The sequence below is a fragment of the Solanum lycopersicum genome, chromosome 8 (assembly GCF_036512215.1).
Source record: "Solanum lycopersicum chromosome 8, SLM_r2.1".
Classification (NCBI taxonomy): Eukaryota; Viridiplantae; Streptophyta; class Magnoliopsida; order Solanales; family Solanaceae; genus Solanum; species Solanum lycopersicum.
In genome coordinates, this window is record NC_090807.1 from 66,432,793 (window position 1) to 66,459,908 (window position 27,116).

Here is a 27,116-nt window from a genome sequence, read left to right on the forward strand (position 1 = left end):
AATAGCACAAGCATTTGTCTCTGGCGATACTACACAATTAGACACACTTCACTATAATATATATATATATATATATATATATACACACAAACGTATTTGCTACAAGATATATTAAAATTGGAAAACATGCGAGTGAGATAGTCATGTACCCAAGATACATGTTAATCACACCAGATACTCGCAATCTATGATACCATATGCATAGGAGAGTGGTGAGCGAAATTCGTTATGTATATGCGAATCCACTTTGATATAATGTATCTAGACCAAATTACAGATAGTTTTGACCGAATGTATCCCGAGATATATGTGACTGAATGTACCGAAATCTAGTAAGATTCATAATATTGCAAACTAAAATATATCTATATAATTAATAATTAGCTTCGAAACTAGTGAGATTTATGTAAGTTTCGTATTATGTTTCTATCAGGCCCAAATATTCCTACTTACCAAGCCCAAAATAATACAGTAAACAGGCCCAATCTCTAGAATTACAAAGTAGTTGAGACAGTTAAATTCTAACGACGTCGTTTTTCTCCTTTTCAAAAAATCTTCTCCTTAAACCCCTATCCTTTCCACTGACACACTCAAAAACCTCTGAGCAAAACTCCGGCAACCGGAAAAACCCCTCCGACCAAACTTCGGCGAACATGCCGTTCACCCTTCTCTCTCCTCCACCTTTCCCTTCACTTCTCCACCATACCCTACCACCCCTTCAATTCAAACCCTTCATTTCCCTTCACCATCTACGCCTCAAGCACCCCACCACCCTCACCACCGTTTCTGCCATCGGTGCTGACGGTAAGTACTACCCCACACCCTCAGACGATGACCCACCTGAAGCACCCGAAGATTCAATGCATGGTGTGAACAAATTTCAGCAAATTCAACGGCAAGCAGCTAAAGCAAGAAAACAGCAAGAAGAGCTTTTCAAGAAAGAACAGTCCATTTTCGTGAATGCATTAGCTGATGTTGAAGATGCACCTGATAATCCTCTTGTGAATGATAGTGATAGTGGGGATGATTTATTTGGTGAAATTGATAAAGCTATTGCTTTGAAAAGAAAAGAGTTTGTAAAACAGGGGCTTTTAAAGCCTAACCCCAAGAAATCAGCTTTAGTTGAGGTTGAAGTTGAAGGTATAGATGAGTTATTGCCTGAAGAAGTTGTTGATTTGGAGGAAATTAGTGAGCTTACTGGATTGACTGAAATTTCGGAAGGCGAAGAAAGTGAAGAAGATAGGTCTGATTTTGAGGTAAGTGATGATGTGGTTAAAGCTGAATTTTCAGATTTATCTTCATTTGATATTGACTTTGATGAGTATGGTAAAGCAAAGCCAAGAATTGCAGAACCCAAGTTTAGAATGAGTTTAGCTGAGCTTTTGGATGAGAGTAGGGTAGTGCCAGTGTCAGTTTATGGAGATTTAGAGGTGGAAATTAGTGGTATACAACACGATTCGCGGTTGGTTGAGAGTGGTGATTTGTTTGTGTGTTGTGTTGGGATGAAAACTGATGGACATTTATATTTATCAGAGGCTGATAAGAGAGGAGCTGTTGCTGTTGTAGCTAGTAAAGAGATTGATATTGAGGAAACTTTGGGGTGTAAAGCGCTGGTCATTGTGGAGGACACGAATGCAGTGCTTGCTGTGTTAGCTGCTTCGTTTTATAGGCATCCGTCTAAAAGTATGTCTGTGATTGGGGTTACAGGAACTAACGGAAAGACTACAACTTCTTACTTAATAAAGGCAATGTATGGAGCAATGGGGTTGAGGACGGGCATGTTGAGTACAGTAGGGTATTATATATATGGGGATAACAAGTTAGAGTCCCCTCATACAACCCCTGATGCAGTATTGGTTCAGAAACTGATGGCAAAGATGGTTCATAATGGGACCGAGGCATTGGTAATGGAGGCCTCTTCTCATGGATTGGCAGTAGGTCGGTGTGATGAGGTTGATTTTGACATTGCAGTTTTTACCAACTTGACGCGGGATCACTTAGATTTTCATGGGACTGAGGAAGAGTATAGGGATGCTAAGGCTAAGTTGTTTGCTAGGATGGTGGACCCAGCACGACACCGCAAGATTGTGAATATTGATGACACTAATGCAACTTTCTTTGTTGCACAAGGAAACCCTGATGTGCCTGTTGTGACTTTTGCAATGGACAATAAGAGTGCTGATGTTCATCCTTTAAAGTTTCAGTTATCTCTCTTTGAGACTCAAGTGCTGGTCAACACACCTCAAGGCATATTGGAAATATCTTCTGGTTTGCTTGGACGGCATAACATCTATAACATTCTTGCAGCAGTCGCTGTTGGAATTGCCGTTGGGGCACCTTTGGAGGACATTGTCAAAGGTATTGAAGAGGTTGATGCAGTCCCTGGTCGATGTGAGCTGATAGATGAAGAACAGGCTTTTGGAGTAATTGTAGACTATGCTCATACCCCTGATGCTTTATCAAGACTACTTGATTACGTGAGAGAGCTTGGCCCTAGGAGGGTTATAACTGGTAAGCAATCAGCAACTTCTTCCTCCCTCTTCCATTCAGCAAGGATGCATTTAAATGCCCGTGTAAAATAGAAAGTCTTTGCTTTTTTTATGCAAGCTTCTCCGCATAAGAACTTAGGTGGAGCAAATTTCCAAGCTTCACATTTGAAAAGTTTTCATGTTTTTAGAACTGTGGTTTATTTATAGATAGACATAGACATACACACATGTAAATGTATGTGCTTTATTCCTGTATGTAAAGAAAATATGAGTTAATAGAGCAATAACCTAGAAGTTATATGTATACTTTATATGGCGTTTCTGAGAAAAGTAATGTAGTCAGACATGGTTATTTTGTTGAAGGATTTTAAGATAGTTCAAGATTACGAGTATAAACCAAGCTAGGACACAAAGTTAGAGATGTTGGCCTGCAGATGTTGCCAGCTACTCTTGGACACTACCTTGTTTTGCCCTATAGCATGAACCATATTTGTTTTCACCATTAACTGTCATCCCCCTTTGTCTTTATTAACATTCTCATTAATGTTTTCAAAATTTCTTTTTCTTTTATCTATTATTTTTTTACTAAGATGTATACCTGTATCTTTGCTTGAAGTTTTTGGTTGTGCTGGAGAGAGCGACAGAGGAAAGAGGCCCATAATGGCAAAGATAGCAACAGATAAAAGTGATGTGACAATTCTGACATCCGACAATCCAAAGACCGAGGATCCTTGTAAGTATCATAGCTTGAAGTTGATATAACAGAGACGGTTTTTGGAAATCATCATATTTGAGATTATTTGGCTGTCTTTCTCTTTTTCACTATAAGATCACCGATCACTGAAATATGCATTGGTGTCTTCTCTTATCTGCTGTGGCACTGTCTGTGCACTCAGTTCCGATTAGATAGTGTCAGTTTTGCTTTCTTCACATGTTTGGGTGTCGACACTGAAGCTATATTATCTTGTCTTCTATCAGTGGACATCTTGGATGATATGTTGGCTGGTGTAGGATGGACTATGCAGGACTACTTGAAATATGGAGAGAATGATTACTACCCCCCTCTCCCCAATGGCCATAGACTCTTCGTACATGATATCAGACGTGTCGCTGTGCGATGTGGCGTTGCCATGGGTGAGGAAGGTGATATAGTTGTAAGTTCCTTGTCTCCATTCTTCTTCATTGTCATTGTTATTTGTTTTTAAAATCTAACTGATGGTACAAGCTACAACTTATATGGGTAAAAGATATTCATAATAGAAGTGCTCACCAGGCAATTCAATTTTATTTGTGTTGTTTAATTCAGTTCCTATTAACCACCCTGCAGGTGGTTGCTGGCAAAGGCCATGAAGCATTCCAAATAGAAGGTGAGAAGAGAGAATTTTTTGATGATCGTGAGGAATGTAGAGAAGCTTTACAGTATGTTGATGAACTTCACCAAGCTGGAATTGACACAAGTGAATTCCCATGGCGGTATGTACCTTTGTCTTCTGTCTCAATGTTATAGTGTAGTTGAGGTCTTCATCAAAGATAAAAGGAATATTCTTACCTTGCTGTTTGCGAGAAAAATAGTTTCTAGTTCCCGTTTGGTAGCTTAAGGATTAGAGATTATGATTTTCAAGTCATTCCTCATGGCTAACACCACACATACCCAACCATTTTCTTCATAAAGGAAGGAAATGGAAGGCTGGAGAATAGAGTACGAATGAAATTGTTAGTTTGATAGGACGAGGCCAACTTTAATCCTGGCTGTGTAATTAACCCTCTTATTGCTATGCTTCTGTAGGTTACCAGAGAGTCACTGATATGATGCCATAAGGTGTATGTTAAGATCTTGACAGTGTGCTCACAGCAGATAGCCATTGTGGAGTGCCTATTAAGCTTGAATCAACATTGTAAGTTTCTTCACATCCCACCCCCTCTTCTCCCTTTTGGCTTTTCACATTCTAGAAACATGAAAGCTACTACATTTCCTCTTAGTTTTGATCTTTTTTCCTGAAGTAAATAGGATTTACGTACCTTTTCTTTTGGGCAGATTACCACTTATGCCGCCATTAATGGTGATTTTCTAGAAAAACGGCAACACAACTCCCAAAGCAAACTCCAGCTTTGTAAGATCCTATAGCCTGATTTTGACTGGGATCTCCATATCTAGAATGAGATTCATTAAGGGGCTTCACGGCTCTCCCACGTTTCATTGAATTATGTTTGTATAGAGAAGTACAAAGAAATGAAGAGCAATTATTGAGTTGAGATGCTGTTCTAGTGGAAGATCTTTCTTCAGAATTGGGCATCTACTCTAGGCTATATAGCACACAATTGTCTGTTATCTCTTTAAGTCTTGGTGGACTGAGTAATCCGGTATTTATGCAGGTGGGAGGTAAACCTGGTCGATTAGTCAAGGTGTGCACAAGTTAGTCTAGCCGTTACCATTGTAACAAAAAGTTCTCTGTTATCTCTACTCTCTATCTACTTTCTTGGCAATGTCTCTGTGTCTGCCTCCTGAACAGTTTTAACGCCTTCTCGTCCGATGGTCTTCAGGGTTTTCACCATCAGAATCCACAACAATGCAGAGAGTTAGATTCTTGATCTTTAACTCTGAAAAATACATATAAAGCACTATATTTCACAACAATGTACAACAAGTAGGCTCTAGTTAGTTTGTTCACTGAAAAACAAGTATGACTTAATGTGGTGGCCATGTCAAGTTGGAGCCACATGCATCTTCATAATAAATGGTATCTCATTGCATCTACCTATACGGTCCAATGGTCAATGAAGTGGAAGGAAAACTATTAGATCTTTTATATTCGGCGGAAGTGAAAAAGAAAATACTATGAAACTTCTTATTTATCTAAGCTTTGATGAGCAGAACTAACTAATAACTGTGCAAGTAGGAGGTGGCATATTTCCCATAGAATAGTTAAGGTGCGAACAAATTATCTTGATCATTACAGTCGTCACTTAAGTTTGCGCGAACTTTTCCTTTCGATGCTGCACCCCTGTTAGATTTTTCAAAATATATTATTTTTGGAGAATTTAACATATATTTATTTTGATATTTTTAAAGAATCTGAGTAATATAGGTCATTGCGTCATATATTTACACGTGCATGTATAATCAGAGATATATTTCAGAATTATGTCTTGCAACTCAACTATTTTGAATCTAATCGTGAGTTTGCGAGATTCTCGCACTTTGAATTTGAAATATATTTACAGGTGCACGTATAATTAGATATATATATTTTAAAATTTACTCTTACAATGCAATTAGTTTGAATTTCTTCATTCTTAATCTATTTATTCCGTCCTGGTTAGAAACCATTAAAAACAAACAAATTCAAATTAATGACCACATTGGATGAACTCAAATTGATTGCCGTATGTTCCATTCAATTCAGCCAAAATTGGGAATAAGTTTGAATCATAAATTGAACTTCAACCAAATTTGTCACATCATGTTTTTGCCTCTTTTATTTTGATAGTGATATATAACAAACAACCAAAGAAACATAACACATTATCTTTAAATTATTTGAAGTAACTTATTGATCGTTTATTATTGTAGCAATGGAAATTCAAACTCAAAATATTTTATTAAGAATGAAAGAGTATTTATCACTGACATGGATGGATATAAAAGTGAAAATTTTGAAATTATTGAAATTTCTCATTGCTAATAATTAATAATTTCATCCAGAAAAGTCCAAACTTCTAGAACAATTCTTTTAACTTTGTAAAAAGATTTTAAAAAACAATCACTAATGAGCAATCAAAATCATATAAGCAGATGTTGACAATTGAAAATGACAAGAGGTGAGGAGCTTTTATAGAAGCATAAAAATAATATATTTAGACAAATTTTATATTCCTAAGAAATATTCTACTCTTATATTAAGTCACATTAACAAGAAATTCGAAGGTCACATTTTAAAATGCGAAAGTATTGAAAATACACCAAAATTCAACGTAAATTATTAGTTTGATTTCTAAATTTTTTATAGACTTGAAAATAGATCAATTGAATTTAAGGAACGCTAGCTATATGTTTAACACATGCAAGTCGAACGTTATTTTCGAGGAGAAAGACAGAATGAAAAGAGATTCCTAGCTAAAAGTAGTTTGTCTCGCCCAGGAGGTGAGAAATAGTTGAGAACAAAATGGCGATCCTGGTCCCGGTCGAACCAGAGATTCCGACAACCTGGAGAATCGACAGAAAGAGATGGGCCGTATATGGCCAACTCCTCGAACTGCTGGGCGTGGCATATACATGGACTAGCAAAGCGAACTCTCAATTTGATCGGGACAGCCTAAAGAACTCTCAATATGTCTCGAATCTTGTAATATGAGTGAAACATATACTTAAATTCACGTTAAGTTTAAGAATATTTTTAACATTTTTTTCCGATTTTTATTAAAAACAAAAGCGTAAACAACTCGAAGATGAAATTAATAATTTACGTCGTTTAAGGATAACATTTATAATGACGTAAACGATGTCGTATTAGTCCATCAAGGATCATGCTTTGTGATTGTCAGTAGCTCTTCTTGGAAAAACAGTAGATCCAAGTCCACTCATCAAACTCATAATTTTCCCCTTTGAATTCACCATTTGTATGATTGGGAAGTAAATAGCAGTTCACCTTTTTCCTTTTTTCTTCACTGATTCTTCATATTTTCAAGAATTGTTTGTTTTTCTGTTAATACATTTGTATTGTGATGAGCTAGCTGTGAACCCATCAAGAAAAAAAGGGATTTTTAAAATTGAAATTAAGAGAACCCCATGGATTTTCTGAGAATTACTTCTGTAATTTTCATCTGTGGAGTTCTACTGAACTTTCCTGCTATAGTTACAGCTGGTGATATAGTTCATGATGATGACTTAGCTCCCAAGAAGCCTGGTTGTGAGAATGATTTTGTGCTGGTATACTTTTTATCTGAGTTTCTAATGTTTGATTTCTCTTCGACCCACTATGTTTTAGGTGATTATCTTATCTGGGTTTCTTTCAGTTTTGTGTGTTATTGCTTTGTTGTGGTTCGCCTAATGAAAATTTGGCTGTTAAAGGTGGTGTTTATAGCTTGATGTGATGTTACTTTCATTTTATCATCTGGGTTTTTCAATTTTGTGTGCTTTTGCTTTGTCGTATTCGGGCTAGTGAAAATTTAGCTGTTAAAGGTGTTATCTTTAGCTTGATGCTATGTTGCTTTCGTTTTTCTCATCTGGATTTACTCTGTTTTGTTAGTTTATCGTGTTTTTGGGTTCGGACTTATGAACATTTAGCTATGAAGAAGTGTTGATTCTAGTTTGATCCTATGATACTTGTAATTTTCTCAAGTGGGTTTCCTGTACTTTTATGTTGTGCTTGGACTAGTGAAAATTTAGTACTAAAAGGTGCTATTTTTAGTTTGATCCTATGTTATTTTTTTGGATAAGGTAAAGTGTTTTATTGATGATTATTGATTTGTATTAAGAAGGTACTTTTAAAATACAGCTTGATCCTATGTTACTTCTATTTTCTCAACTAGGTGTCCTCTAACTTTTTTTTTGAGTTTCACAATGTTGCTCGGACCAATTATACTTGGGTATGGAAGGTGCTGTTTTTAGCTTGATTGTATGTTAATTTAACTTTCTCAACTAGGTTCCCTCCATTTTGTTCGTTTTTGCTTATTGTGCTTGCATTAAAGAATATTTTTAGCTGGATCATGTCTTGCTTCTTTCTTTTTCAACTGGTTTCTTCTATATTGTTCGGTTCTGCTTTATTGAGTGTGAACTGTTGAAAACTCAGCTGTGACAGACTAACAGGTGTTATTATAGCATGATCCTATGTTAATTAATCTGTCAATTAAGTTATGTCCATCCAAAGTTCCATTTTCTTTTCTGCCTTTTTTGATGTTTGAAGTTATGATTTGATTTTCTTGTTAGGTGGTAATCTATTTATTTCAGAACAATGTAGATCTTGTCATCTTGAGGCAAAATGTGAAGATACGGACATATTTTTGGAAAGTTCATATAGTATTGATTGCAGATGCTACATTATGGACCTAATGTTACATATTCTGTTAAGCTGCTGGAGTGCAGAACTTTTCATTGTCTAAACGAACATCTTTATTTAACATGGTTATGGAGGAATTTAACTTTTTTGATTTAGTTTGGTGGTGCTTTGACACTTGCTAAGGTTTATTCATGGTATTATTTTATTGTCTTTTGTCCATGGTATCTTCCAGTGTTAACCTGACAACTGCTGATATTTTGGTTAGGTGAAAGTTCAAACTTGGATTAATGGGGAAGAAGATGCAGAGTTTGTTGGTGTTGGTGCTAGATTTGGCACTACTATTGTGTCAAAGGAGAAAAATGCACAACAAACTCCGCTTACTCTTTCTGACCCTCGAGATTGTTGTAAGCCTCCAAGGAAAAAGGTTAGTTTCACCATATAAATGCTTACCAGATGTATACCTCAAGGGAATTTTGCTTTATGCTTCTAATAATGGCTTTTATTTTTCAATCCATTTTGGTAGCTTTCTGGAGAAGTCGTCATGGTAGATCGCGGCCATTGCAAATTCACAACGAAGGCTAATAATGCTGAAGCAGCAGGGGCTTCGGCAATCCTGATAGTAAATAATCAAAAAGGTAATTGGTGATTGATAAATATTCATGGATTATGAAATTATGACTGTTAGGTATTTATACTATGTGGTTTAGTAATAGGATGTCTTCTGCGGCAATAATAAATTAAAGACACTTTAAGTCTAAAGAGAAAAAGTTTCTTGCTACTTCTCATTGTTATCTTTCTGAGGGGGTGATGTGGAGCTCTTACTGTTTTCTGTTGATTGAAGTTTGAACACTGCCATACCTCACCGCTTGCAGTTGTTTTACGGGTGTCATTACTCTTGCAGAACTCTACAAGATGGTTTGTGATCCTGGAGAAACTGACCTAGATATACACATTCCTGCTGTTATGCTACCTCAGGATGCTGGAATAACGCTTAATAAAATGCTTTTAAATGGCTCATCAGGTAAGATTTTCTAAGTTTACATGCAGGTTAGATGAGAAAATACTCTATATCAACATGTTCTAGGCACTGTTAAAAGCTTAATGTAGGGACGATGCTGTTAAGTAATATACTCGATTACTCCCCTAGGGATGTGGTTCTATGATAAGGAACCAGAACTGTGTAGATTGAGCACACATCACTGTTCAAACCTAGTAACTGCCACGCGGCCTGGCCATGTAAGTAAGAGCGGGGTAGAGGGACATGCCCATTCTTCTCTGAGTTCCGTACCTGATGGACCAGGCTTGTCCAACTAATCCACAATGAATTTCTCGGTTATAAGAAAATAACAATAACGCGCTTGATCAGAAAAATGCCGGTAAGCAGATAGAAGTCAGGTGCTGAAATCATGGTTAATTTGGCCTGCAGCCATATGATGGGAAAAGTACTATTTTTCACAGTTAATCACCTTGTGCTCCTGCAACTTCGTGATTGTTACGCGGGCTACGTATTGTGCTTTTATACTTCCAAAACAAAACTTTGACTTATGTCATAAAAATATTTTAAGTACTTACAAAGATTTTTCAGTCAAAGAGATAATGGAAATGCCACTCTTTATTTTTTTGATAACAGTAAGGGAAACCCGTAGCTTCTACCCTTTGGGTGCGCATAGGGTAAAACCCTCGCTCTGATGCAATAGCTCGCAAATCATACAACAGAGGTAACCCGCACTAGGCAAGCCCGGTGCGACGAGCTCAACCCAGAAGGCAAACCCCTTGTTTTCGCTGGCAAAGGGTTTCAAACTTGAGACCTCCAACTTGAAGTTCCAAGCCCAAACCACTGGACCATCCCCGAAGGGGTTTTGAAATGCCACTCTTTTATGGAGCACCATTTTGTCTAATTACATGCTTATAATAGAAACATAGTCTTAAAAGGAAAAATAAGCTTAAACGTTTCAGCTTCCACAGAAGATATGAGCTTGTCATGTAGATAGATCGTAGAGTCCTATTTCAATGACTAACCAGTCACGTGTTGGAGTGCCTCGTGTAAACTGATGTGTGGAGGAACCCTAATAGTTGAAATGAGAAGTAATTTTAAAATTTGATTGTGCTATTTATAGGAATAGAATGTGAGGACTTCAGCCCGTAACTAGTCTATACACAAAACAAGGTAAACAGACATGCAAAGGTGAGCAAATGATAATACACATCTCCTGATCGTACATGCATGCAAGTTTGTTGATAGAAAGACTCGGATGTTCTTTTTATGCTTTGGGATAAATCTTGCTTAGAGCAACGTATATCTTTTTTCATTCTTTTTGCAATGCTTATATAATGATTAGGCTCTTAGAAAAGCATTCAACTAAGTTAATTGTTTTTAAAAGGCATTCATAACTAATTATGAATTTGAAACTCTGGTGGTACTTTATCTTTGATACTGACAATTTGTTTCCGAATCTTTGCTCTTTCATTTAGTTACTGTGCAACTCTATTCTCCAAAACGACCAGTAGTGGACATTGCAGAAGTATTTTTGTGGCTGATGGCTGTTGGTACAATCTTGTGTGGTTCTTATTGGTCTGCTTGGAGTGCTAGAGAAGCAGCTATAGAGCAGGACAAGCTGTTGAAGGTTGTCCCTCCTTAATTTAGTAGGAATATTTGCTAGAGTATGCTGAGATACTTGCGGTTCAGTTTTGCATTGATTTTTCTATTTGCCTCTTCTTGTAGGATGCTTCAGAGGAAGAGCTTCCAAAATTTGGAACTGGTGATTCAAGCACTGTGATGGATATAAACATGATATCAGCAGTCTTATTTGTTGTTGTTGCTTCTTGCTTCTTGTTTGTTTTGTACAAGTTAATGAGGTTCACATGGTTCTTTGAAATCTTAGTGGTTCTCTTCTGCATCGGTGGTGTGGAGGTGCGTGTTGTTGCTTTGATATGTTATTTATCATAAATGATGAATTTGCAATTACCTTCTTGAATACTTTAGCCCATAGATTTGTGTTGGCAGATGATATACTTGTCCATATTTGACCGCCTTAGATAATTATAATGGGATAACACTTCAGGCAGGAAATTGGTGCACCTTGAGGGTACACATGTCTTCTTAAATATATGTGTCCAGGATTAGGAGGAGCAATGTTGAAAATGTTATAACTTCTATGATGCGTATACAGGATATGATAAGCGACATTATTGTCTTATGCTAATTCTATTCTAATTGATAGCACTACCTTGAAATTTGTATCCATATATAAGAAAACCACAAGATAGTGTAAGGTTCATTCGTGATTTGCATTATCTCTTCAGATAAAAAATATGAACTTATGATTAGTTAGTGTTCAGTAAGGCCCCATATTATTTTAAATCAGTTATTTGTAAACCTTTCAAAAATAAATAAATAAATAAATTTTGCATACATATGAATGTATTGTCAACTTATTTCTTTTAGAAAAGCAGATCTCTAATTCTATTATATTTATATTATTTATCTGTTCCTCTCTTTCTATGACCTTGTTCTGGATTCCACAATCTGTTAAAACACTTGTTTTGGTTCCTTTCATGTGCAGGGGCTACAAACTTGCTTAGTTGCCTTGCTAGCTAGGTATGGTTAGTTCCACTTTAGTTGCGTTATACATAGTGTAATTTGCTGTCTCTCTTTTTTTAATTTTTAAACAAGTTAAGGTAATAGTGTAATTCTCTGTCCCTGAAGTTACCATCATGCCTTTACATAGTGTAATTTGCTGTCTCTCTTTTTTTAATTTTTAAACAAGTTAAGGTAATAGTGTAATTCTCTGTCCCTGAAGTTACCATCATGCCTTTTGCGCAACTCTACATTTTTACTACACAATTAGGATGGACAAATGAGCTGTTTTAGTTGTTAAGGAATCCAGCTTTAAGTTGTGTGATGAGAGAAATTGCTGGCATTTTCTTAATTGGTAAATTCTTTTGTTGTATGAAAAAATCTTTAGATGTGACCTCTCATTTCAAGCATAAGCATAACCATATCAGAAGTGGAAAGTTATTTCATCTTTCCAGCATCGGAAGTTCTGTTACCCAAGTCTAATCGTTTCATGTGCTTTGTTCTTTTTTCAGGTGGTTTAAGCCTACGGGAGAGTCATACATTAAAGTACCCATTTTTGGTGCAGTTTCTTATCTTACTTTGGCTGTTTCGCCATTCTGCATAACTTTTGCAGTGGTTTGGGCAATGTACAGAAATTCTTCTTTTGGCTGGATAGGTCAAGACATACTTGTAAGCAACATTTCTTTCTGTTTCCTTTTTTAGCAATATTTATTTTTTCATTTAAATGCTAGTTTACTTCATATCCCGTGCAAACTTTTTTTTTCCTTATAAAAAAGGTCTCTTGAAATTTGAGTGTTATGCATTATCAAATTTATACACAAATGACAGTTGTGATTGGTATAAACAAGAGATTTTACCACTGGATTTTTGTCCTTTTACTTTATTGTTTGCTCACCAAAGTCCAAAGTTGGATTTCGGCATCCTAAGATGTTTGACACCAATACGTTTACTGCTGTATTCCATACAACTTTCACAAATTTAAAATTCAAATATATTTAACACGAGTGTATCCGATTTTCCATTGCTTAACATGTAGACTGTTTATTTACTGTTTTGTGGTATATCAACTGATGATCTTTACTTTTTTTCCTTTTGGATAGGGCATTGCACTTATAATTACAGTTCTGCAAATTGTGCGGATACCTAATCTCAAGGTGAACAATTTTACCAACCAAGAATTAAATGGAACGGACTGTATTTCCTTGCATGAATATGTTCAGTTGATCTCATCTTGTAAATTATCTTATAGCCATGCCTGGTTTAAGTTGGTGACTTCTTTTTACTTGTTATCGTAAGTTGCATATTCTTTCTAGTGGCACAAAGAACATACACACACAGAAGCAAGCATTGTTATTACATTAACAAAATGTTTATTTTTCAACCGTAGTTCAAGGATTGATACTAGAAATAGTGGGCAAGTTTGTTTATAAAAAATCAACAAAATTTTTTTGAGAGATTTTCTTCTTCAGTTGTTCGAAGGTCACTGCTTCGGGTGTTTATTATCTTAATTGCCGCATATTGATGCTCACTCTACTGACGTGTCTCTTTTACAGCACAGATTTTACTATGATCTTGTCATCTCATATAAATATTAACTAGTATTAAATATCAGGTTGGTTCAGTTCTTTTGGGTTGCGCCTTCATCTACGACATATTTTGGGTATTTGCTTCTCAGAGTCTCTTCCATGAAAGTGTGATGATTGTGGTAGGTAATCATTTAAGACTACTTGACGATAGGAGTTGTTTCTAGATATAAGTCAGTAAATTTGAATTTTCCATGTCTTTGAAGGTAGCTCGTGGTGATAAAAGTGGAGAAGATGGTATTCCAATGCTGCTGAAGATTCCACGACTATTTGATCCATGGGGTGGTTACAGCATTATCGGCTTTGGTGACATCCTATTGCCTGGACTGCTAGTAGCATTTTCACTTAGGTCTGCACTTCCGATTTTCACCATACAAAGCTTTGAATTTGTTCCTCTATATATGCAGTCTATAAGGTTTTCTTTGGGAGGGTAAGTCGAGTGGTAGAATATGGTTTTGTATTTAGGCTTGGGACTTGACTCACAGCTAAAACAGTCTCCAGAAATGAGCTAACCTGTTTCCCTTTCGTAATTTAGTTGTCTTTTCTGTCATGACATAGCAAATACACAACTTTAATGTTCCGATAAAAAAAAAAACACACAGAGAGATCTCGGACACTGATTCCAGAATTATTGTTTATTTTGGGTCGTCAATGAAATTTGTTCCTTTGCAGGTATGATTGGCTTGCAAAGAAGAATCTTCGAGCTGGTTACTTCTTGTGGGCAATGATTGCATATGGATTAGGTACTTAACGATATCTTCTATAGATTAAGCCTATTGCTTGAGTTGGAGTTTTTTCTGTTCTACAAATTTGAATATATTCTCTTGATACATTGCAGGTCTTCTTATAACATATGTAGCATTGAACTTAATGGATGGTCATGGCCAACCTGCACTTCTTTACATCGTCCCATTTACCCTCGGTAATTCTCATCATATACTACTTTTTAAGTCGTAATGTAACATTGTTTTTGGTAACTAAACACCGTAAACGACTCTCCTTATGGAGACCATTTTCTTGGAAAATGACTTCTGTCATACCAAACACATTTCCTAAATCTGCATGAACAAGGAGTTCCTAGTTTCACAATCACCGGACCGATCTATACATCTTTGTGCAGGGACCTTTTTGATGCTGGGGAGAAAGAGAGGTGACCTGAAAATTCTTTGGACAAAGGGTGAACCAGAAAGGGTGTGTCCACATGTTCGTCTCGAATCAATCGAGGAATCGAATCGAGAAGGATAAGGATAATCTTCCTCTTGTAATTATATAACTACATACTGACCTAAATGTTATCAATCATTCATCATTCTGGTATTATTTAGCTGTTTTAAGGCTTAGCAAAATCTTCAGTTGTTAAGTACACACACATTTGATATGCCAGTTATTAATGTACAGCTGATTGATCAGCATTTGTCACTTTGGTGAAAAATAGTGCAGTTGCTGCTCAACTTTTATTATTGTCTCATCTGATCTTTTGCACTGTTTGAACTTGACCTCAGTACACTAAGCTTCGGCTAGTCGCGGATCGTACTACAAAAGTCTATTGTACGTGATTTTATCCTGCATATTCTCGCTAGAGTTTGTTCCCATTTGTTTGAGTATGACAGAGTGTGAATACATCACTTCACGAGATGATAGATACATGTTTTGTTTTGTATTTATTGATTTGATATAAACGCATATTAGGTTTTTCCCAAATGATCGCTCTCCGTAGGATCGCACTCTAAGGTTTCCGAATGCATTAACTTAAATTGTGATAAATATATATAAATGAATAGTTGAGATGCAAGTAAGTTGAATATTATCGTTATAAAATTATCAACTAATTTTTTTTTAAGGTTATCCTATAGTATATGAATTAAATTATTATAGCATAAAAGCAACTTATATATATATATGGGCGGTGCATATTTCATTTTCTTAAAGTTTACTTCAATAATGAAATAGGACCAAAAATATATGGAATATATTAATAATACCTAACATGATAAGTACCCCATATGAGAATAATATTGCAACAATTATTAGCACGACTTTTTTTTTTTCTATTTAAAAGAATACCAAAAATATATGAAGTCACAAACTCATTTTTATTTAATATTGATTGAGACATGAATTAATATTATAATACACCTTGAGTGTTGGCAAGTAATTTTTCCATATTATATGCTAATAGTACCTTATCTTCAGCATAATTAATTATATCTCACAAATTAAACATATATGTATTTTCCCATTTCATTTTGCTTTTTCCCTATCAATACTATAAAAATAAAAATAAAACGATAGATAAATTCTAAACTAACAACATCTAATCTAGTATGTAGGTAGATTTATTTTATGTAGATCTCGCTCATATAATATAAACAGATCGTTTATAACAGATACGTGATTTTAGAAAAATATTTTCACAATGAATAAATAGTTTTTATAATAAAATATTTGAAAAAAAAATTTATTTATTACGAAAAATTTAACAATAGATTAATGATGACTTTTTTTTTTTAAAAAAAGGAATATCAAATTCAAATAAGTCACGTCTTTAGCATTGAAACAATAATTATGGTTTGTATTGTCAATTATTTTTGTTGTTTGAATAAAATTGGACCACAAATTTATGAAAATAAATGGGTCGGTTTGTTTAGGCGGCTATTGCTGACCCATCATATATATAGTAGAAATATTTACTATTATATTTGTGACATTTTTGATGCCACGTGGCTAAATAATATGGTTTGGACGGTTTATTATGTCAAAAAATTTTTTAAAAAAAGTATTCCTCTTTTTCATTTTTTCTTTTGGACAATTATATTAAGAGTTATAGGATTTGTAATTTTGATAGTTGTAACTTTTTTCTTTGTTTAATTTATCTGGTATTTAAAATTCACTAATTCGTTTAATTTGAGTTCGTGCGTAATAGACTTATTAAGCGATCAAAAGCATCAAGTAAATTTTTTTAATTTTAAAACTCAAACTAGAGATTGAGTAAAAAAATAAAAAATATCAAATATTTTATATTTTTTTTTTCCACGATTACCTCACACCAAAAACATTAAAAAAACTCAAAGAGGAAAAAGAGTTATTTTTTATATAATAATTTATAAGATAAAGTGTAGTATAAACAAGTGAATGTGATTCACACCAAAACATTAAAAAAAAAACTCAAAGAGAAAAACAAAATTACTATATTTTATTTTATATAATAATATAAGATAAAATAGTATAAACAAGTGAATGAGATTTATTATTTGAAAAAACCCTACACTTTTTTTAGTGGTTGATATTGAAAGGTTAAAAAAATACATTTTTATGTCAAAGTAGATAACTTTCATAAAATTACATTATATTTATTACTTTGTGATAAAAGATTTCCTAGACTTTTTTTTTTTGTATTGGTTTGATATAAAGAGAATATTTTATTGACCCAAAAAAAATATGCAAAATAATGGCTAGGGCAAGACACAAAAAATGATATAAAGGCTTGAAAATGCATGTGAGTAGGGTATATTGCCAATTAATCATCTAATGTATATGAGTTGTATAGACCATGATATGCATTTCTCTTTTGATATGAGCTACATATATAAAGTTAAAAAACCCAACATTCTTTTTCATCTAAAATTTGGCAAAAAAATAAAAAAAAGACAAATAGAATTGCCCCACAAAGTGTCACAAATGTTTTTTTTTTGGTAGAATATAATAAATATGGACCATATAGTAACTTTCTAAAAAGAGGGGTGGGGGTGGGGTATTTCTTGTGATTAATGGCAATACATTATCATAATTTTGAAATGACTTTGATGCATTTATTTTCTTAGCAATTCATTACCTCACACACAAATTTTTAAAAAATATTTAAATATAATATACACATTTAAATTATAATTTTTTTTTAAAAAAAGATCAGGTCTAATGAAACTATGAAATATAAAATTTAACGATCCTTATAAAAGATAAATAAAATTTTATTTACTCACAATATATTTAAATTACTTTTAACTTATCAGCTGACAAAACATGTATATCATATTCATATATCTATCTCTTTTCAATTGAAAAAGAGAAATGAAAACAAAGCATTAATAATAGAAATAAATTGAGTGATTAATTAGTCTTGTCATTTGGATAAGCACTTCCATAATATTCTACATTCATCTTCTTTTTTTTTTTAATAAATAAATAAATTTAATGATACTTTGCGAAGAATATTGACAACAATTTCTTATAGATGGGCCCCCAATTTGATGTCACAGCAAGGAATGACATTGATTGATGATGGCCCATTAAGCTCAGCCCATTTTAGCCGTTGGGCCTTGGCCCATGTGCTTATTCAAATGTGTTGTCACTTTCCATAACGGTCACATAATAATTAATTTTTTCACTAAAAAAAACGGCTATTTTTAGCTTTCATATCACCAAGGAAAAATAAAAAACGCAACACGTGATGTATGAATTTAAATTCGAACAACATAATATACATAAGCATGATTCTCAAACTTCGCCCTATACGAATAACAAATTGATTATTCGCAGAGTTTTGAATCATTTCTTATAACATCATTTTAAATTTCTTTTTTTAAAAATATTTATTTTAGGGAAAAAGAACAAATATATTCTCGAACTATCGTAAATGAGACATGTAGATATCCTTCGTCATATTTTTGGGACATCGTAAGCTTTGCCGTAAAAAATTGGGCATATATATCATTTATACTAACAAACATAATATTGATTGAATATCGGATAGACCGATAAATTTGCGCCACATGCCCCTACTATTTAATCTTTCATTAGAGTGAATGACATAAACACCAATATCTCAATAATATGACGAAGGATATCTTCATACGATTTATGATAATTCGAAAATATATTTATTATTTTTTCCATAATTTTATATAATAAGCTATGTCTTTTATCATACTTTTAAAATAGAATAGTTTAGTTCTAATCGAAGCAATGTAAAAATTTATATTTACTATGGTCTTTGAGCTATGAAAAGTAAATTATGTGAATATAAAATGCTTTTGTATGTTAATTTATTCCACGTGTAGTAATATTTTCACTCTATTTTATGGCTAATAATTTTTTAAATTTTGCTTAGCTGCCCATATTCTTACAACTATTTCAGAGATTAGGTGAATAATAAGTTGGTCTGGACCAGCTAATCAAATTTAAATTTGTTTTCAAATAATAATAATAATTAACACTGACACTCTGTATAAAGATAAGATTAACAAATAAACCATACAAATAATCTGTCAACATCTTCTCCACCTTTGGCCCTTTCCAGAACACTCTTCTCTTTATCATATTTTAAAAAACTAATTATATTAATCTCGTAGTTTCTCGTTCTTCGATTTACGTTCCTATAATACTATTACTGTTGTAATAAAATTTTGTATTATTTACCGTTTGTTACATTTTATATATCCGTTACTTCTTTATCTGAATTGTTTCAAATAGTATTTTACAAAAATCTTAAAAATTTAATTGACTGCTTAAATTTTTTACTTTATTAACAAAGATTCGGTTCCTATTATAATTTCTAGCTCTTTTTAAATAGAGTTCTATCGAAAATAATCTGTAATTATATTCTTTTATCTTCTATAGACTAAAGTTTAAAATGTTTTTTCTTTTAAATTAAGAGTCTATTATAAATAACTTCTATTTCTTCGAAACAGAATTGAAAATTTACTTTTACTGTATCTTGTATTAAATATCGATTTCATGTGAAAATACATTGAATATAATTATTGTTATTATCCGAAGGAAAAAACAAAAAGAGTAGACCAACACAATAATTAATCGGACCAATTTAATAAGTTTATCCCCACATTTTAGTTTAATTTATTTGTATTATAAAAAAATGATTTCTCCACTATAAAACAACCACAGCCATATCTATTCTCAGTATCAAATTTGGTTCTTGCACTGACCACTCAGCACAAAGAAAGCAAAAAAAAAAAAAGAAGAAGAAAAAAGCTTCAATCTTTGTGAAAAAATGGCAGAAAACAAGGAAGAAGATGTTAAGCTTGGAGCTAACAAGTTTAGGGAAACTCAACCATTAGGTACAGCAGCTCAAACAGACAAAGATTACAAAGAGCCACCACCAGCTCCATTGTTTGAACCAGGGGAGTTGTCATCATGGTCCTTTTACAGGGCTGGTATTGCAGAGTTCATGGCAACTTTCTTGTTCTTGTATATCACAATCTTGACTGTTATGGGTCTTAAGAGATCTGATAGTTTATGTTCTTCAGTGGGTATTCAAGGGGTTGCTTGGGCTTTTGGTGGTATGATCTTTGCTTTGGTCTACTGTACTGCTGGTATCTCAGGTTGGTTTCATTGCCCCCCTTTTCATTCTTGATGCTAAAGATTGTAACTTTACTTGTTTTACTTAAAGAGTGAGTTTGTGTTCATTTATTGTCTACTGATTGCTTTTGTCAACTGGTTTTGTGGATTGCTGAGTATGTAGAAGGTAAAGATTTGTTTTATTTTTACTGGTTTAGAGGTTTGAAACATGTTAACTGGTTTGTTTTATGTTTCTTGATTTCTTTGAGTTGATTCCCTTCTTTTGCTTAAGATAGTTGAGCTTGTGTTCACTTATTGTGTATATTTGTCGACTAATTTAATGGATTCTTGATCTTGAGTATAGTCAATTAAAGATTCATTTTTCACTGTTTTTAAAGGTCCAAAACATGTTACTGGTTTGATTTCTGTGTCTGAGGTACAAAAATGGAGTTTGGTGAAGCTTATTCCTTTACCTCTATACTGTAAAAATATGACTTCTCTTTATTTTCCTTCGTTCACTAATTTTGTATCTCATACTTTTTACAACTAATTTGATGGATCCTTGAAGATTCAACCTTTCTTTGTCTTGGAGGTTCAAAACATGTAAATGGTTTATTTTCTGAATCTTGTTACTTTACCCTTTTTATATAGCAAGTGTAACACTTTGTGGCTTATTTCTTTGTTTGCTTGCTTTTGATCACCATATTTGAGCTTTTAGTTACTTTATTTGTACCATCATACCTTTTTCAACTAATTAATGGGATCTTGAGTATAATTCACATAAGGGTATAGTTTTTTCCTGTTTTGAAGTTCAAAGCATGTTACATATTTTGTAAAATGAGTCTTTTCCTTCTTTGAATAAGGGTTGGCTTGTTTCTCTGATGCTAAATTCTGTGTTTTGATATCAAACAGGAGGACACATCAACCCAGCTGTGACCTTTGGTCTTTTCTTGGCAAGGAAATTGTCCTTGACCAGGGCTGTTTTCTACATGGTGATGCAGTGCCTTGGTGCAATCTGTGGTGCTGGTGTTGTGAAGGGCTTCATGGTAGGACCATACCAAAGACTTGGTGGTGGTGCTAATGTTGTTAACCCTGGATACACCAAGGGTGATGGCCTTGGTGCTGAAATTATTGGCACCTTTGTCCTTGTTTACACTGTTTTTTCAGCCACTGATGCCAAGAGAAATGCCAGAGACTCACATGTTCCTGTAAGTGTTTTCCTCTTGTAGTTTCATTTCTTCTTTGTGATATCAAGTTTGCTTATCATGGATATTTACATGTTAATTCTAAGCTAGAGTCTAACCAGAAATTTTGGAAGTAGTTTCTGAAAATTTATCAATGATATATGTGACTTTACATTACATAGTTTGACGATAAGTGAAGCGTGACAAGTAAAAATGATCGTAGGGCCAACTTGTTACCCTACATTGTCTGATGAGAAGTGAAAAGTGACAAGTAAAAATGACCGTAGGGCCAACTTGTTACCATACATAGTTTGACGAGAAGTGAAAAGTGATTTTATGACAAGTAAAAGTGAACGGAGGGTATTAAACAACCAACTTGCTATAACATGTTAAATTACTCTAGTAGGGTAAAAGTTCATTGTACTGTTTAATGTATGTAAAAAGTTGAAATCTTGCAAGACAAGTGGGTCTTACTTTTTGGTAAGTTAGGCAAAAATATTGTTCATGCTATAGCATGTGGCATGTCTGGTTTTGTCAGCAAGTCCTTTTAGTTGGTGTAGGGTTATGTTGTGGGCCTAATTGAGTTAGGCTAAAGATAGTGATGTTCATGTGATAAGTTATTGTAACTGTGGACTTTTTCTTGTCATGGAGTGGCTCGCCACGTCACAGTGTTGTGGACCTTTAGGTCATCTCCGATCCATAACACCAACTTTTATACTAAAAACGTGTATCAAATGCGCTACACTGATTGTTCGACATAATATTATATAAAGAATGATTTGGTATATTAGGGAGTTTTCGAAAACGTAGAATTTATACGTTGAGTTAAGTTTCTTTGTATTTTGTGGAGTGGAGATGTAAATGACACCAAATTTCATATTATTGTAGTGTCCGGATAATGGTGTGATACTATTCATCAACGCCTATTTTATATAGAATGATCACATAAGAACATTGTTGGCCAGTCTTAGCTCACCACAACTATCTTTTTGCGCTTATGTCTAAGAGAAATCCTTGGAAGACATTTGTCTGATAATCTTTATGTTTATTGTAGATTTTGGCACCACTTCCTATTGGATTCGCAGTGTTCTTGGTTCATTTGGCCACCATCCCCATCACCGGAACTGGCATCAACCCCGCCAGGAGTCTTGGAGCTGCTATCATCTACAACGACGAGCATGCATGGAATGACCACGTAAGAAAAACATCTTTCATTCTTTTAAACTGACTCGAACACCACAGTTACTTGAACCAAAAAAAGGAGAGCTTAATCTAACAAAGGGGTTCTTGTTTGTTTTTTGTTGTTTTTGAACAGTGGATCTTCTGGGTTGGACCAATGATTGGAGCTGCTCTTGCTGCTATTTACCACCAAATAATTATCAGAGCTATGCCATTCCACAGGTCTTAAGTTATCTGTCTTTAAACAATGGGATTCTCAAAGACTCAACAGTGTACTTTTGTCTTCTTTTTTTGGGGGGTTGAATGTTCAAGTTTCTCCTTCAATGTATTTGTAATGTGGATCTGTTCCTTCTGTTAAGATGTTCTATTATGTGTGTAAATTATCAGGTTATGATAATGTAATGTACCTTATCAATGAAGGTTCTTTATTTTTATCTTTGAACCGCGTCTCAATTTGTTTTTCTAGTTTTGACTTGATACGGAGTTGAGAAACAAACTGATTGTACTTTTAGAGACGGACTAGAAAGAAAAAAAAGACAAACAAATTAAAATGGAGAATTTTCGGTACTCTCTTTCTTTCACCTCCCCCACCCCCTCTAGATGTAGCCATTATTTGTTAGAATAGGTAGGTAGAGGTAGCCATGGCTCACAAAAGATCAATAATTGCTAACCAGTACTACAAAATAGCTCACAAAAGATCAATAATTGCTAACCAGTACTACAAAATAGCTCATGTAATTGCACTTCTAGGGTGAAGAGTAGCTACTGAAAATTATGTGTTACATCAATTAGTGTGCAAGGGACTATAATGGCCCTGTGATGATATCATCTATGTTCATATTGCCTTTTTTTTAAAAAAAAATAGATATAAAGCGAATTATTACATATAAATTTCTTTCGTTAACTAGGTAAATTTACGATAACATGAACGCATAAAATCCAAGTGTATGAAAGATGGTGTAGTTATTGTTATGATGCACTCAAGATTTAGAATTTACTCTCTTAATTAATTCGAATCGCATCGAGTAAGTCTATTGAGAAGTCTACTCACATATTTTTTATTCTTAAAATATGAATTACAAATTTTTAGTTAAGAACAAAGAAATATCATTATTAATTTATAGCATTTGAAGTAATTTAGATCAGCAAAAATAATAAAAAATATAAATAAATTACCATCATAAAATTTTCATCTGCTCAATTAATTCGATCGGTGGCTAATATTATTAACGTTTCTTTTAACGTGTATTCCATTGTAGAAAGAACTAAAAATTTAGTGGATTATTACGTTGGCTTTTTTTTTTTTCTTTAAGTGTAAAATATTACTCATTGGTTTTATCACATCCAAAAAAATAAAATAAAATTGTCTCTACTCTTTACATAAAACCTAATATAAAACTCTTCAAATTGTTGGGAGAAAAAACTATCACACTGTTGTTTTTTGATCTACAAATTAATTATGTGGTTATTTGGATTAAAAGGTGCCTCTGGTTTCTCTGCTTCATCTACAGCTGAAGAAGTTACTCAAGGAATTGATGCTAATGGACTCACTGCCATTGTTACAGGTATAAACTCTTTTTTTTTTTTTAAATTATGTTTAGTAACCCTTTCTCCCAATTTTTTCACTGAGTTGTTTGTAATTTTTTGGGGTGGGGGTTATTTATTCCTGTTTATAATTAATTATAGATATTATGGACAAAATGTTTTTGACCAAAATACACTAAAAATATGAGTTTTTGGGAAGTTTCATACTATTAATTATTAGTTGTTAGTACTTTTTTCTAGCTGATATATCATAATTCATAGTGTAAGTATTAAAAAATACATCTAGTTGAATAGATGGCGATAGTTCAGGTAGGAAAAGCGAACAATTGATATTTGGCCTTTAGTGTGTTTAATTGATAGAATTGGGAATGTGAAACTTGTGAAAAAGTGATGAAATGTTTTTACTTGAAATTCTCATGTACATGTTGATTAAATTACCAGGAGCATCTAGTGGTATTGGTGCAGAAACAACGCGTGTTCTTGCAATGCGAGGTGCGCATGTAGTAATGGCAGTTCGTAATGTTAAAAGTGGCGAAGAAGTTAAGGATAGTATTCTTAAAGAGATTCCTCATGCCAAAATTGATGTAATGGAGATGGATCTCGGTTCTATGGAATCCGTTAGGAAGTTTGCATCGGAATATAACTCTACTGGTTATCCTCTGAACATTCTAATGTAAGAAAACATTTCCTTTCAACTGTTTCATGAGTTCAATACAGAGTCGTAATTAGATTTTTGCATTCATCTTTGGTTCATTGGTATTGCTCGGAACAAATGTCCTGTTTACTCTGCCCTCCGCGTCAATGTGTGAATATTAAGATACTAAATGAATTTTTTTATTTTTTGAAGCAACAATGCAGGGGTTATGGCTCCACCGTTCATGCTTTCTCAAGACAATATTGAATTACAGTTTGCTACTAATCATTTAGGTAAACGAGGTTATTTTTTGTGTTTGTTTAAGATATCGTAGTTATGGGGGAGTGTTCACATCCTTCATCAAGAATTTTCACCACACTTGGCCATTCTTTGACATTGTAGAATACGAGGACTCACCTCTCTTGGAATTTGGCATTTTATAACTTTGTTTTGCTATTACTCTATGAAAACGGTATAATGTTACAGAGGTATATTTGCTTGTAGAAGATCTTTACATCAATCTTTACCTGTTTCTGTTTTAGAGTCCACTTGTTTTCTGTCCTTTATCTTGAAAAAATGTGTTTTTCCTCTTATTTGCTGTAACTTGTCCATTGGTTTTCAAGAAGCCATAAGCTGGACTTGCAAACTGTGTGATCTAGATGTTATGTTGTAATCTAAGATGCTTGGAGTCTCCAAAAATGCTGCTGCACCTGTGCCGTATACTCCAAAAATATACAACTTTTGGAAGATCCGGCTCATAGCAGTCAGGATTTATGAAGATTCCGAGCACCATAGGTTGAAATAGATGGTTGTATCTTAAATCCTCATTTGATGTCAAAACTGAAGTGCAACTACAAGTACCAAGTCAGCTAAGTCTGATCTCGACAGTTGTCTGTGTTTTCCTCTATTGAGATTGTTCTGCTCTAATAGGATGGTTTTAGATTAAAGTACTACTTGCTTTCACCAATATAAGAAGACTAGTAATGTTTTTGCAGGTCATTTTCTTTTGACAAATCTTTTGCTACAGAACCTGAAAAATACAGCTCAAGCGAGCCATAAAGAAGGAAGGATTGTTAACGTTTCATCATTGGGACATCGATTTACATATCGTGAAGGGATCCGTTTTGACAAAATCAATGACAAAGATAGGTATTTCATGGGTGCCATCTTCATATACTTACTCATCTTCAATGTATATCTCAGTTGTTATATTTACACATTATTTTCAGGATCTGGCAGTAGGTTCTTTCTTTGCATAAGAGGTTTGACAGTACTGTTTATTTGTGTATTTCCAGTTACACTGCAATACTTGCTTATGGACAGTCAAAGCTTGCTAATATCTTACACGCTAACGAACTTGCAAGGCATTTCAAGGTACACTATTATCTTCTGAGTATTGAAACTTCTCTTAATCATTTAAATCTTATGTCCCTGACCAATGTTCTTCTCATCTAGTGACAATTTCGAAGTTGAATTACTGTTTAATTTACGAGGAATGTACGTCTCTACAGTATACTTTCCACCGTTGTACACAAGTTTGTTTTTTCAGATCATCATCTCGGTAATGAAGTGTAGGAACTAAAGGAATTCACTTCAAAGAAGCGTTGCATCTTTGAAACTACCTAAGCATAAGATCTAACAATGCTTGTCTCACCTTTCACAGGAAGAAGGAGCGGAGATAACTGCTAATTCACTTCACCCGGGATCAATTACTACCAATCTTCTCCGTCACCAAAGTTTGGTTGAAGGTAAAAATTTAAAATCTTCCACCAGAGTGGTTCTTATTGTTGTAATGACATCTCATGAAATTTGTTTCCTTCAATGAGCTTTAAGTTTTTTATCCCAAGATTAGATTTCCTTGAACTACCCTTTATAGGTATATGAAATGAACAAGAAATGAACGTTCTTTCACGAACGTTCATTGTATTGATTGATGAAGGATTTAGTACGTTAAAAACTTCGTTTTGGATATTAAAATCCTTCTAGGGTGCCATACACTATAACCGCGAGTAGTTACACCATGCAGGGCATATACAAAGTTTAGAGCCTCAACATGATATGTGTTCTTTGAAGTCCTGTGATCTTGGCAAATTTCATGTTTGTTAATTTTTTATATTTTGGACCTTTTGCAGGCTTAGTTAACTGGATTGGCAAATACTTCATTAAAAACATTCCACAGGTGAGTAGCTTTGGTACAAATATAAGATCGATAAATGTTAGTTTCCTCATGTATGTTTCTGTGTTGATTCCAGGGAGCAGCAACTACATGCTATGTAGCTTTGCATCCTCAGGTGAAGGGAATAACCGGTGAATACTTCTCGGACAGCAATATATCTGCATCAACTTCTCAGGGTACAGATGCAGAATTGGCAAAGAAACTCTGGGATTTCAGCTTGAATTTGACAAAACCTCAGTAAAAACAATGTCAATTGATGTTTTATCTCAGTATGTGATCATCGCGTAAACTCTTTTTTCTTTCCAAATACTTTCCTTGTAATGCACATCTCGACTGGTTTTTGGCTGGACAAATCTTGCTGGCTTGAAAACTTGAATTTCAATGATAATGGTGACATGTATTGTTGGTAATAAGCCTCATCAATATACTTGTATATGTCTGCACTTATCTTAGCTTCAA

General features: G+C 34.0%; 4 protein-coding genes across 8 annotated transcripts; all 4 read left to right on the forward strand.

Annotated features, from left to right (window-relative positions):
- Window positions 1–358: 358 nt before the first annotated feature.
- Window positions 359–4,973, forward strand: LOC101055537 (Hop-interacting protein THI138). Of its 4 annotated transcripts, XM_010326992.4 has the most exons (7): window positions 359–2,511; window positions 3,106–3,222; window positions 3,468–3,643; window positions 3,817–3,962; window positions 4,276–4,384; window positions 4,525–4,600; window positions 4,863–4,973. In XM_010326992.4, exons 1-5 carry the CDS (start codon window positions 654–656, stop codon window positions 4,292–4,294), a joined length of 2,316 nt encoding a protein of 771 aa, XP_010325294.2. In that variant the 5' UTR covers window positions 359–653; the 3' UTR covers window positions 4,295–4,384; window positions 4,525–4,600; window positions 4,863–4,973. The 4 variants fall into 4 exon arrangements, with proteins under 4 accessions (XP_010325294.2, XP_010325293.2, XP_010325295.2 ...); XM_010326991.4 differs by having other exon boundaries at window positions 4,525–4,973; XM_010326993.4 differs by lacking the exon at window positions 4,525–4,600.
- Window positions 4,974–6,372: 1,399 nt separating this feature from the next.
- LOC101255908 (signal peptide peptidase-like 2) lies at window positions 6,373–15,096 on the forward strand. Of its 2 annotated transcripts, none has more exons than XM_069287828.1 (14): window positions 6,373–7,416; window positions 8,751–8,909; window positions 9,009–9,120; window positions 9,387–9,506; window positions 10,958–11,109; window positions 11,208–11,396; window positions 12,049–12,083; window positions 12,575–12,731; window positions 13,163–13,216; window positions 13,675–13,771; window positions 13,856–13,994; window positions 14,318–14,388; window positions 14,484–14,567; window positions 14,766–15,096. In XM_069287828.1, the coding sequence occupies exons 1-14, from the start codon at window positions 7,276–7,278 to the stop codon at window positions 14,888–14,890; spliced, it is 1,635 nt and encodes a 544-aa protein (XP_069143929.1). In that variant the 5' UTR covers window positions 6,373–7,275; the 3' UTR covers window positions 14,891–15,096. The 2 variants fall into 2 exon arrangements, with proteins under 2 accessions (XP_069143929.1, XP_004245597.1); XM_004245549.5 differs by having other exon boundaries at window positions 6,418–7,416; window positions 13,675–13,767; window positions 13,852–13,994.
- A 4,467-nt stretch (window positions 15,097–19,563) lies between these two features.
- Window positions 19,564–22,744, forward strand: PIP1-5 (aquaporin PIP1-5). The gene is given in 4 exon segments (NM_001247210.2): window positions 19,564–19,983; window positions 20,852–21,147; window positions 22,178–22,318; window positions 22,439–22,744. Coding segments are annotated over 4 exon segments (861 nt in total). The 5' UTR covers window positions 19,564–19,652; the 3' UTR covers window positions 22,532–22,744.
- A 789-nt stretch (window positions 22,745–23,533) lies between these two features.
- Window positions 23,534–27,070, forward strand: LOC101255321 (short-chain dehydrogenase TIC 32, chloroplastic). Its single transcript, XM_004245547.5, has 8 exons — window positions 23,534–23,867; window positions 24,289–24,520; window positions 24,695–24,774; window positions 25,477–25,630; window positions 25,777–25,855; window positions 26,145–26,229; window positions 26,614–26,660; window positions 26,734–27,070. Exons 1-8 carry the CDS (start codon window positions 23,762–23,764, stop codon window positions 26,896–26,898), a joined length of 948 nt encoding a protein of 315 aa, XP_004245595.1. The 5' UTR covers window positions 23,534–23,761; the 3' UTR covers window positions 26,899–27,070.
- Window positions 27,071–27,116: the final 46 nt, after the last annotated feature.